The sequence below is a fragment of the Hyaena hyaena genome, unplaced genomic scaffold, assembly GCF_003009895.1.
Source record: "Hyaena hyaena isolate Hyena2069 unplaced genomic scaffold, ASM300989v1 scaffold_404, whole genome shotgun sequence".
In the NCBI taxonomy this organism is placed as follows: domain Eukaryota; kingdom Metazoa; phylum Chordata; class Mammalia; order Carnivora; family Hyaenidae; genus Hyaena; species Hyaena hyaena.
Window position 1 is genome coordinate 940,734 of NW_024081036.1, and position 12,994 is coordinate 953,727.

The 12,994-nt window shown below is 41.8% G+C and overlaps 1 protein-coding gene across 3 annotated transcripts in view; it reads left to right on the forward strand.

The window, feature by feature from the left end:
* The first annotated feature begins 8,081 nt into the window (after positions 1 to 8,081).
* Positions 8,082 to 12,994, forward strand: part of RTTN (rotatin) — a 163,405-nt gene continuing 158,492 nt past the window's right edge. For all 3 annotated transcript variants that reach the window (XM_039251940.1, XM_039251941.1, XM_039251942.1), the window contains exons 1-4: positions 8,082 to 8,160; positions 8,516 to 8,703; positions 9,779 to 9,956; positions 11,590 to 11,679. In XM_039251940.1, the coding sequence (XP_039107871.1) occupies positions 8,130 to 8,160; positions 8,516 to 8,703; positions 9,779 to 9,956; positions 11,590 to 11,679 (487 nt within the window). In that variant the 5' untranslated portion in view covers positions 8,082 to 8,129. The remainder of the gene's footprint in view (positions 8,161 to 8,515; positions 8,704 to 9,778; positions 9,957 to 11,589; positions 11,680 to 12,994) is intronic.

Genomic DNA, 12,994 nt, shown 5'->3' on the forward strand with positions numbered 1-12,994 from the left:
ATAACTAATGATGTTCATGGTCTTTTCATGTTTTTATTGGCCATTTAGATATCGGCTTTGCAGAACTATCTATTCAGATTCTTCGCCCATTTTTAAATTGGGCTATTTGTCTTTTTACTGTTGTGTTCTTTTACTGTGTAAAAGGGTTCTTCTTTAATGTATCTTGGATAATAGATTCTTATTAGATATATGATTTGCAAATAATTTATCCTTGCCTTGACTTTTCAATTTCTTTTTAAAAAATTTTTTTAATGTTTATTCTTTGAGAGAGGGAGAAAGAGAGAGAGAGAGAGAGCAGGAGAGGGGCAGAGAGAGGGAGACACAGAATCTGAAGCAGCTCCAAGGCTCTGAGCTGTCAGCACAGAGCCTGACGCAGGGCTCGTACTCACAAACCACGAGATCGTGACCTGAGCCGAAGTCGGATGCTTAACCAACTGAGCCACTCAGGTGCCCCTTGACTTTTCAATTATTTGATAGCATCCTTAGAAGCATAAAATTTTAAGTTTTGATGATGTCCAGTTTACCTTTTTAAATTTTTGCTTCTGTTTTTCCTCTCATACCTAAGAAACTGTATCCTAATTCACACTCATGAAGATGCATGCCTATGTTTTTTTCTGAGAATTTTATAGTTTTAGTGCTTGTATTTAAGATCTTGATCCCTTTTGAGTTCATTTTGTAGATGATATGAGATATGGATCCAAGTTCATTCTTTTGCATGTGGATATACAGTTGTCTCATTTGTGGAAAAAAACTAGTCTTTCCTCATTGAATCATCTTGGCACACTGATTTATAGGCAATTGACCACAAATGTGAGTGATTATTTCTGGACTTTTAGTTGTATTGAGCTTCATAGTAAGTTTTGAAATTGGGAAGCAGAAGTCCTTCAATTTTGCTTTGGCTAATCTGTTTCCCTTAATTTCCATATGAATATAAGCCAATAATATTTGTTTCCACATGGATAACCTATCGCTTTCTACTGGAAAGGTGGCTGGGTATTTGATAGAAATTGCTTTAAATCTGTAGTTCAATTTGGGGGAGTAGTGCCATTTCAGCAATATAGAATCTTCTAATCATTGACAAAGGATGTCTTTTATTTATTCAAGTCTTTTATTTTTTAAGTTTATTTATTCTGAGAGAAAGCACATGAGTGAAGGAGGGGCAGAGAGAGAGAGAGAGAGGGAGAGAGAGAATCCCAAGCAGGCTCTGCACTGTCAGCACAGAGCCTGATGTGGAGCTTGAAATAATGAACTGTGAGATCATGACCTGAATCCAAATCAATAGTCGGATGCTTAACCGACCCAGCTATCCAGGTGCCCCATCTATTCACTTAGGCTTTTTAAAAACACTTTTCAAGGGGTGCCTGGGTGGTTCAGTAGGTTAAGCGTCCGACTTTGGCTCCGGTCATGATCTCATCGTATGTGGGTTCAAGCCCTGCATCAGGCTCTGTGCTGACAGCTCAGAGCCTAACTCAGATTCTGTGTCTCCCTCTCTCTCTGCCCCTCCCCTGCTCATGCTCTGTCTCTGTCTCAAAAATAAATAAACATAAAAAAAAGAAAATAAAATGCTTTTCAATGATACTTTGTAACTTTCCGTGTGGATGTCATATATTTGTGTTAAATTTATTCCTAAGTATTTTATTCTTTTTATTGTTATTATAAATGTAATCATTTTCTTTACTTAATTTTTGGATTATTTGTTGCTTGTGTTGACAAATAGAACTTGATTTTGTATATTGACTTGTATTCTGTAACTTTACTAAAGTCTCTCCTTTGCTCTAATAGTTTCTTTGTGGATTCCTTAGAATTTTCTACATGTAAGGTCATGTCACCTGCAAATAGAAATAGATTTACTCTTCCTTTCTAATCTGGATGTCTTTTATTTCTCTTTCTTGCCATTTACTCTGAATAAAACTTCCGGTATAATGTTGAACAGAAATGGTGATAGCAGACCTCCTTTTCTGCTTCTCCACATCTATAATTAAAAGCCCTAATTATTAAAGTGTGCAAAGAAAGCAGAGTTCAAATCCATGTTGCTTTGTTATTGGAAGTGGAACATGAATATACCTTGTTTCAATTCTTCCACTTTAAAGTGGCATAAAACATTTATTACCTTTCTGTTTTGGTATTGGGAAAATGAATTAGAATTTGATGATCCCCTTAAAAATTAAAGATTCATTTATAGGACAAAGTTATGGTGCATAATTAGGAAAATTCACAAGTAGGGGATGAAACTTTTAGCCATGACTCTCTTTCCTTCTTAAAGATCAGAATTATTAATAATTCATTAATAAAAGATCTTTATTCTTAAGTAAGGCAGACTGGGCTCTGGGTAACTTTCTGGAAGACACACAGAATGTTTGCCTGCCCTGGGTACCACGAATAACTTCCCTGCATCTATTAGTTCGAGTCCTTTTGTTTACGAATCCTATTGCTTGCTGTTTTTGATATGTTGTCTTTATAAATAAATTAATATCCAAATTAATGTAAAAGTAGCTTGTAAAAGGATTTCTCTTTCAGGCCAATAATTTCTTTCCTCTGAAAAATGAGGAAAATTCCCGTTGTTTTGGAAATTGTGCCTGGGGAACGGCTGCACAAATAGGCATAAGGCCCTGAGTGCCTCTGTCTATAGGGCTTCCTACAATGGGCAGCAAGACTGCTTCTGAGGCCGGGCCCCTGTGAGGAAGGGTGAGGTTGGGACCCTGTGATGAAGGGTGAGGCCAGGCCGGTGTGATGAAGGGAGCTACCCCTTGGTTACACTTGCAGCTACTATTGAAATGCGATGCAACATTGTATTCGATCCCTAGAAAGACAATGATTTTGGTCCACTTAGGCTACCTGAAAAAATACCGTAGATTGAATAGAGATGGCCTATAAACAACAGAATTCACTTCTCACAGTTCTGGAGCTTGAAAGCCCCAAGTCAAAGCGCTAACAAATTCAGTGTTTGATGGGGTTTCTGGTTTCTGGTTCAGGTTTCTGGTTCAGAGACAAATCTTTTTTTCTGTGTCTTCACATGGCAGAGAGGGAAAGGACCTATCTGGAACATCTTGTATAATTTTTTAAATGTTTATTTATTTATTTTGAGAGAGAGAGAGAGTGAATGTGAGTGGGGGAGGGGCAGAGAGAGTGGGGAGAGAATCCCACGCAGGCTCTCTCCTCTCACAAACGGCGAGATCATGACCTGAGCCAAAATTAAGAGTTGGGCCGTCAACCAACTGAGCCACCCAGGCACCCCAGTGGGTGCTGTTTTTAGCTCCAATTTCTACTTGTAGAAGCTGAGGTTTAGGGGTGATAGAGGCGTCAGGTTTTCTCCCCCTACCGAGGATTCTTTCTGCCCATTTTCTGTTAACCCCACCCCATTTCCTTGGTGGAAATCTGCCGAACTCCTTGTAACTCTAGTCCAATTATAGTACCCGGCCCTGCAGTTCAGAGTGTGAATAAGTAACCTAGGATCAGGCAACCTTATAATGATGGTTCTGATGGGATTCCCATCAGGGATTTTATATCCAGATGTTGAGAGTAAAATTTTTTTCTTTCTTCTTGGTTCGCTATATGGGAAGATGGAAGTCTGGACCATACTCCTCTTTTCCTTACATTTTCCAGTTATACAAAAGAATGAGACAAACACACTGAGAGAAGCAAACTAAGATACTGAGAAAAAGAATATTAATGTTTTTTGAGTATCTGCGGCCAGAGACTTTTCTAGAGTGAGGTAATACATAACTCACTTTTTGCTTACTTCTTTGAGTAAAAGTTTTGTCATTTGCAATCTGGAAAGTTAATTAGCTTACCCATAATTATGCAATTAAGAAGGTTGCAAAGCTGGTTTTAAACCTATGTCTGGGGGCATCTGGGTGGTTCAGTCAGTTAAGCGTCTGACCTTAGTTCAGCTCAGGTCGTCATCTCACAGTTCATGAGTTCAAGCCCTGCATCAGGCTCCGTGCTGACAGCGTGGAGCCTGCTTGGGATTCCCTGTCGCCCTTTCTCTCTGTGCTTCCCTACCTTGTGCATGTGCATGCTCTCTCTCTCTCTTTCTCTCAAAATAAAATAAATAAACATCAAACCTATGTTTGGTTCCAAGGTTTGTGCTCTACATAATACTTTGTTTTAATACTTCATTTAGCTTATGTGACTGTGAGCCAGATATTTTCATTTAAATGTTTATTTTTGAGAGAAAGAGCATGAGTAGGGAAGGGGCATAGAGAGAGGGGGGTGGGACAGGGGATCTGAAGAGACCCTGAGCTGACAGCAGCAGACAAAATGAGGGGCGTGAACTCATGCACCTTGAGATCATGACCTGAACTGAAGTTGGACGCTCAACTGACTGAGCCACACAAGTTCCCCCAGATATTTTGATTAGTTAAGTAACAGGAATAAAGGGTAGGAAATGCATATGATCACAAATGACAGACCCACTGTATTAGAACTCATGTTCACAGTGTTGAAGAAGAGCAAAATTGCACAACTTTTCCAAGAAAAAAATAAAGTATTTCTTTTTCTCCCAGAATATGCCACCACAAATAGTATTATGAGTTTTAGGAGAGTAACTGAATATATCCTGTGACTTTGGGAATAAATATCTTCATCTAAGCCAAATGATCCCATAAAACAGACTGAGGCCATACCTGCCAGTGATTTATGAGTATGAGTAAAAGGCTGAAGAATGGTTGAGAATTAAGTGGAGCTCAATAGTTAGAATACGACCTGTGCTTCTGGGTCCATAGGTTTTTCTCCATTATGTTGTGTGGCTTGTGATGATCAGCAGATTCCAACATACAAGGTCTCTACTCTTCATCCTTTTTCTGATCCACAAATACATTGCCAGCTGGATGACTATCATTTATCATCAGGTAAAATCCCAAATGTTTTTATTATAAGTTAAGATTTAAATAAATATAACAAACACTGTTTTAGCACAAGTAGAAAATTAAGAATATCCATACATACAGTTCTCCATACATCCACACAGGCATCGATTCTCATTTTTTAAAGTATTCAGGCATCATGTAGAAAACTTACATCGAAGTTCAAAATTATAAAAGCCCCAGTTACTGGTGCAGATATAGTAATAGCAAAAATTAATAATTAAAGTGTATGCAGGAAAGACTTGATTACAAGCTTCCATCTAAATAGATCTTGGGTGAAACTGAAAGTATTGAAATAGCAGTTGCAGAATGGTTGACAATAACCATAGTTAGAACATTATAAATTTCAATTCATGATATATGATTAAAATTTTTCTTAGATGTAGATTCATGGAATTATCTGCAACTAAAGAAAGAATGAAAACAAAGCAACAAAATTTTTGGCTCAAGAAGTTAGAAAAGGAGCCACAAAACATACCTAAGAAAGGAATGAGAGGGGTGCCTGGGTGGCTCAGTTGGTTAAGCATGTGACTTTGGCTTGGGTCATGATCTCACGATTCGTGGGTTCAAGCTCCCACAATCAGGCTCTACACTGACAGCTTGGAGCCTGGAGCCTGGAACCTGGAGCCTGCTTTGGATTCTGTGCGTGTGTCTCTCTCTGCCCCTCCCCTGCTCGTGCTCGGTCTCTCTCTGTCTCTCAAAAATGAATAAAAAAGTTTAAAAAAATTAAAAAAAAAAGGAATGAGAAAGCAAGTGATAATAAATAAAAATACAGTAAATACATTAGAATCTGAGCATTCTTTTCAATGGAATTAAAACATTGAAGATTGATTTTTTTTGAGGAAAAATTGGCAAATCAGTATTTACTCTAAGAGAAAAATGATACATAATTGCTTTGAATGTAATAAGCAGGACTTAAAGAGTTTTGTCTAATTATAAAAACAGTATACATTCAACAATAACAATAAAAGTTAGAAAATAAAGAACATAAACGAAACCACTTTTGATGGAAGGTAACTAGGCATACAGTGGTGATCATTTTGCAGTGTATACAAATATCAAATCATGTTGCACACCTGAAACTGATAAAATGTTACATGTCCATTATATCTCATTTAAAGAGACCATTTTATAGTTTGATCCCTCCCATTTTACTTGCAACATGTTTGTTTTATATTATAGTTGACCCCTGGACAACACAGGGTTTTGGGGCAGTGACCCTGTTCAGTCAAAAATCCACATATAATTTTTGATTCCCCAAAAACTTAACTACCAACTTCTATTGTTGACATGAAGCCTTCCCCATAACAGTTGATTAACACATATTGTATATGTTATATGTAGTGTGTACACTGTGTTCTTACAATATAGTAAGGTGCAGCAAAGAAAATGTTAAGAAAATCATAAGGAAGAGAAAACACATCTACAGTACACATCTCCAGTATTTATTAAAAAAAAATCTGTGGACCCATGCAGTGCAAACCCATGTTGATCAAGAGTCAACTGTAATATATTTTTCTCTCACAGTATTAGCACCCTTTCTCTACAGACATCCTCAGTTTCTAATCATCTAAGACTTCTCATCTTAGAAATATCTTTGAAAAGCTATTTCCATTATTCCTCAATACTGTCATATGTATTTTGACTTTGATACTTCAAATCCAGCAATCCAAGCTTTCATGCTTGGATAACTACAGAAACTTCTCAGCTGGTATAAGTGTTTCCACTTCTTGGTTCATCTGGCACAGTGCCCAGCAAGAGCTCTTCCCCTAAGGTTGAAGAATGTAGCCACTGTCACCATCTTGGCAAGGGAGGCCCAGATATGGGCTAGTGGAACATTGGGTACATATCTACACCTCTTTTTCCTCTCACTCTCCAATTTCCTACTGCCGTCTCCCGTTTGCCACAGCCAGACTGGAAGCCAGAGGGACAAATAGAGAATAACTAGCATGCCAGTTATTTACGGAGGCTAGCAGCCCCTTCACCCTCCTGCCTGCCTTCTGGAAGTAATTTGGCCACCTAAAATTTCTCTCTTTCCCTGACCTTGACAGACTCCTTCTGAATCCTTGCCTTTGCTTGAACTGTTTTCTTTGGAAGGAATTCCTTTACCCCATTTATTTGCCTAGCAAACAAATTCCTACTTACTCTTGGAGTTCCAGGTCTAACATCACCACTCTCTAACCTGCCTACACGCCTTTCAGGGGCAGCAAGGCCCTAAGAATGTCACAAGGAAAATTATGGTCAGGCTCTCAATCTGACACTTGATGTGACTGTGGGTGAAGAACTCCTATGAATGTAAGATATTTTTATTTTATTTTTCCAAAATAAGAATGGATATACCTACCTTGGCATCCCTCTTCTAGGGACATTGAAAACACTGGTGAGAGAAATGTTCTGTAGAATGAAAATCTCTTTACAGATTTAATCTTGTTGCTGCTCTTATAGTTGCTTAGACTTATTTTTCCCTGTGTTCAGACCAATCCCAGTGCCATTCCAGTTTTGTGGGATTCAAATATTAATTCACACCGTTGCCCGCCCCCTTCCCATTTTTTTCTCTTTCCACAGCCCTCTTCTTTCTCTTTTGTTCAGTTATGTCCTCCCGCCCCTCCTCCTTCCTTTGTGTGACTTGTTTATATTGAATTTAGGTGTCCAAGGACACCATTTGCCGCTGCAGGTACATTTTACAGTTAAAGAGGGTGAGTGAGTTTAGTAACCAACGGGGGGGGGGGAGGGGGGCGTGCGGGAATCCAAAGCAAACTCTGTATTGAAAACTGTATGGTTCTGGGAGCCAAGAATTCAGGTTGGCGGGGTCAGGGCGAGTCTGCAGGCCTGGCTGCGCTCTGCCACACCGGTGTCTCCCGCGCCAGAGCCCGCTCTGGGGCGCCGGAACCCTAGGCGGTGGGGGCAGCGGCGCGTCCGGAATTCCGGGAGCGGAGCACACATGGCCGAAGACCACAACTCCCGACGTGCACGGCGGCCAAGGCGGGTTCTGCTCGCTGCTGGTCTCTTCGTTCTTTCCGGTTCTTACGACAGACACCGCGGTCTAGGAGCCCCGTAGTAGTAATTACAGAGAGACTTGAAGCTTCTGCGGAGGCGCGGGGCCGGCCGCAGCCCCCTGGACGCCTCCTGTTTGCCGGGTGGCTCTCTGCGGCTCTGCGGAACCCGCAGCCCGGCCGGCCGGGTTTCCGTGGGGACACTCATTGTAGGCGGACGTTGTGGCGCGGCAGTTTAATTCTCCGGCGGCGGCTGATTGAGCGGGACGAAATGGTCTTGGCGGGGCTTATCAGGAAACTCGGTAACAGTCTGAGCTGCCCCTCTCCCGAGTCGCCCTCCTGTCGTGGCCGCGCGCTAGGGCTGGCTGTGTAACGTCTTCGAGGCTGGGCCACCGCGAGATGGCTTCCTGTCGTCCCGGTCTCGCCAGGGCAGCCCCCGGGCATCCATCTCAGACTCCGTGGAAACCCAGCGGTTCGCGTCCCGAGGGCACCAGAGGCCCGCCGGTTAAAAACAAAGAGAAAAGAAAAAAAAAAAATTGGTTTATGTCCTCCTTCACCCTGCCCCCCGCCCCCAGCGTCAATAACTAGGTTTTAGGGTGAATTCCGGGTGGGCGCCCCTTTGGAGCTGGGAAGTAGCTTTGTGCTGTGCTTTGACAGGTCACCAGCTGGCCGAGATCAGGGAACGCGCTCTCAAGAACATTCTCTGCAAGGTTGAGCACACCTTAGTGTGCTGTGAAGATCTGGTTCAGGAGAGGCTACTTTTCCTCCGTTTGCTGGAATGGTTCAATTTCCCGTCGGTTCCAATGAAAGAAGAGGTCCTCAGCCTGTTGAACAGATTGGTTAAGGTAGGATCATTTTGAAATAAAATCAGAGGAGCGAGTGTTGCTTAATTTATAGAGTTTTTGGATTTTTTTTTCTTTTTGGAAAGCTAAATAATTAAAGAAAAAAATTTTTTTGAACAACCAGAGATGTTCGTCTGGGTGTATAACTTCCTTTTATGTGTAATGTTGAGTCTAACATTGGCTCTCTTGTGCCCTGAAATAACAGAACTTCTGGGTTGTGGTGTGTTCTGATTTTTGGAATCATCTTTGGAAGTTGATACTTGTTCTGTTTTTCCTTGTGTTCTGTTATTTACGTGTTACAGATTAGATGTGTCTGTTTGTAAGAGGCTATGTTTCAAGTTAACGTTACCATTGCGGCTAATAAATACCTCGAGTATCTCAAATTGCATTTCACATTTATGTTCCTCAGCCTGTCTTTTTATAAAACTATTTTTTGTTAAAATTTTTTTAACTTTTTTTAATTTTTGAGACAAAGTGCCAGCAGGGGAGGGGCAGAGAGAAGGGGAGACACAGAATCCGAAATAGGCTCCAGACTCTGAGCTGTCAGCACAGAGCCCGATGTGGGGCTTGAACCCACAAACTGAGATCATGACCTGAACTGCAGTTGGACACTTAACCGACTGACCCACCTAAAAGCCCCTCAGCCTGTCTTGAGAGTAGTTGTCACGGTCAAATGTCAAAGGGCAAGCTTAACCTTTGAAACTGTAAGTCACTGTGCAGTCATAGGGGATTATTTGGCATCCTTGGAGAGGTAGGAGAGGCCGGGGTGGGAGTCAGTGGAGAGACGTCATCCAGATAATAAATGTAGAACTGGACAGTGTGCACTTCTAGCACGCAGTGTCTGGGCTAGTCTCTCGTAAGTGGTAAGTGTCGTCACGTGGCTTATGTACATCTGTATAATAATCTATGTCCTGTTCATGGAAGTTCTTTACTTTTGGGTGCATCAATGCAAGATTTATTTTTTGAAAAAGGAACATCCAGCATACTAAAAATACTTTCCTGCTTTCATTGCTGTAAGATAAAGTGTAGACGTTTTGACATATATGGTTACTCTCAAGCCTCTGTCTTCTTCTTTCAGTATCCCCCAGCAGTCAAGCATTTGCTTGACCTCGGTGCAGTCGAATTCTTATCTAAACTTCGTTCTAATGTGGAGCCGAATCTACAGGCCGAAATCGATGGCGTTCTGGATGGACTTTTTATTCTTCCTTCCGAAGACCCGGCCCTACACTCCGCATCTTACCAAACCAAACAAACTGGTAACTCTTTGGAGTCACTCTGGATGCATTCTGTTAAAATAGCAATATATTGTTTTTTGGTGGTTAATTCCAAGGAACGGGACCTTAGGTTAAAAGAAAAAAAAAGACCCTCTCCCATAACTTATTTTTCTTGCATTAGTTTACATGAGTTTGGCCTATTTCCCTTCTCTGCTGTTATTCAGAGAAGATTACATTTGTATTTATTACTTTATTTGGTCAAGGGGCCTAAGAGATGCCAGTGATTTTCTTTCCATGAGACTAGTTTGACAGATTATTTCTTCAGTGATAACACCAGATTTTCACCGAGCGCTCGTTACAACGTGACAGACATTGTTCTGAATGTTTTACACTTGCCTTCTTGCACTGTGTTCCTCTTGGAGCCGTGGGGTGGTCTCTGTCCTAGCTCTGGGTTTTGTTACTGGGTCTCCAATGAAGATGACATATGCGTGGTACACTGTTCAAATCAGAGTCAGACAGACGTGGGTTTGAGTGCCACTTCTGCTAGTACTTGTGTGACCTTGGCTATAGTACTTAATCCCTCCAGGTTTTAGTTTTCACGTCCGGCAACTGGGACAATAAGATAGAACACCTTATCGAATTGTTGTGAGGATTAAGTGGGACGGTGCTGTGTGTGCTCAGCACGGGGCCTGGCATGTACCAAGCACAGCACAGTTGGCTGCTCTCATTGTTGACTTCTCAGGAGAGTGCCTTACGTGGACAACAGCAATTACATTGCTTTGAAGGGGGGGAAAATGCTCCTGAGATCTATGTGACTGAGTCGTAAAAGTATTCAAAAACGCATTTTTGCTCACTTCTCCTATAAGATCCTGTTTTTCTCTGTGCCGTGCTGCACAGCTGAGACCATTGGTGCCGCTGTTACCGAGAAGATAATTGTAGCTGCTGTGTACAGGGCTCTTGTGTGATGGCGATTTTTCACAGTGAAAATTTCTGTCTAAGCCGTAACCAGTAAAGGAGAATTTTAAATCATTTATTTTCAACCTAGTTCCCTGCGGGGGAGATCAGACCTGTGGTCTAGGGCTCACTTTTTGTTATCTGTGTTAGTATCTTAGGAAGTACTGGCCTGAAAACTTCAAGCACAGTTACAAATTTAGTTTTAGTCCTTTCCTTATTCCCATTCTTATTACAGCTGCGTTGCTGAGTGTGCAGTCGCATGTGACAGAGGAGCGATCGTCAGAGATCCTGAAAGAGTGCTTGACTCCTTTGTTTTTGACGTTTTCTTTAAAGATATTAGTGAAAGTTGAAGTGGTCGGGAACTACGCAGTTGGAGTAAGAGTGAGGAGGGAGATGGACTGAGAAGCAGAGATAGCCCTTGAATAAATCCTTTGTAACAGAGTCTTCATATATATCGTGCATGTTTTCATTCTAACAGATAGTAGTAGTATTTGCTGAACTTTAAAAGAGTGGAAAACCCTCCCCCTTGATTCAAAACTGGCTCAACATTTACATTTTTTTCCTCTAGAGGAGGACTATTCAGAGAAAAAAAAATTGTTACTTTTCTAGCTTTTAAAATGCTTAAAAAACGTTAAGACAAAACAGTAGTATTTGAAAAGAATAAGTTTCACTTTTAGCAAGTGAGGAATCAATAACACAGTGATGTATGTTTTCTTACCAGAATTGCCACAGCAGCCGGAAATCCTGATAGGCTATTTCCCTCCAGACAGAAGTGATTTCCAGCAGATGGAGGTGTCCCCACGACCACTGGGTGTGTATATGTAGAGGAGTAGATCCTGCTGACCTGTAGATCAGAAATTAATGTGCTTTTCCTCATTGTGGTAAAGACAAACTGTGGTCAAGCCCGAGCGTTTCACTTTCCTCAGATTAGGATACAGAGTCCGAGTGGTGAAACGTTGCGGCATCGTGAGTGCCGCTGAGCAGCTGTGTGCAGCTGCGTGGTGACAGAGGCACCCCTCCTGCTTGCCGACCACGCGCCCTGCGTCGGGAGCCATGCCCCACGCTGTCTGTGTCCTGCTGTTTATTGCTCAGCTCACCAAGTACCGTTCACCCAGTTACTCAAGCCAAAGACTTGGGATCTTTCTCTCGGCGCCCGGCTCACGGGAGAGCCTCTTCCTCCCTGGATTCTCATCCGGGTCTTTGCCCGTCTGGCTGGGTCTCTGCCCATGTGTCACCTTCTCAAGAGAGGCCTTCCCGAGGGCCTTAGTGGTCACTTTCCACCTATATTTAGTTTTCTTTCTAACATATATCATCTGAAATTACATATTAATTTCCCTCTTCTTTGTCTCCCTCGTTATAAGCTTAATGGTAGCTGTGAACATCGCTTTATGCCCAGCGTGCAAAACAGTGCCAAAAACATAGTAGGTACTCCATGTGTATTCTTTGAGTGAACAAACGAATCTTCACCAAGTCCTGTTGAAATTGATATTGTTACTCTCCCCATTTTGTTGATGAAGGCACTGAGGCTAGGGAAGGATAAAACCTTGGTTCCAAGTGATGTAGTTAGGCAGTAATTGAGTGTGTACCTAATCTTCTTTGTCTGCATTGTTGAAAAGAAAGTGTTGTGTCCAGGGGTGTATCTGCTCATGTCCGGTGTCTCATTTAACTCCGTTTGGATGCCCTCTATTATTAAAAACCGTTCACAGAAACTACTTGAAAAACAGCATAAGAAAGAACTGAAAACTTGTTTGCCTGTTAAAACACTTTACCTTTTCTTTCCGTGAAATTGTGCTAGGCTTGTGAGGGTGCTTTGGTTTTGAGGTGATCATTTCTTGGTGATTAAGAGGCTTTATTGAGTGACAGGGAGACATCTGAAGGGCGAGAGTGTCCAGGGCTGAGACGGTGGGCACCGAGTGTAGCTGCTGAAGACATTAGGGGCCATTGAGATGCTAAAACGTTATGTGAGCTGAGTTTGTGGGTTGATGATAGGGCTTATTTTTGACCCATAATTTTGTCTCCGGTAGAAGTCTGTCCTTCCTTCCATCCACCTATTGCTTTCCTGTGAAAAAGTAAACCCTGCTTGTGTGCTCGCACTTCTGAAAGAAGCAACTGTGCTGTATTTGGGG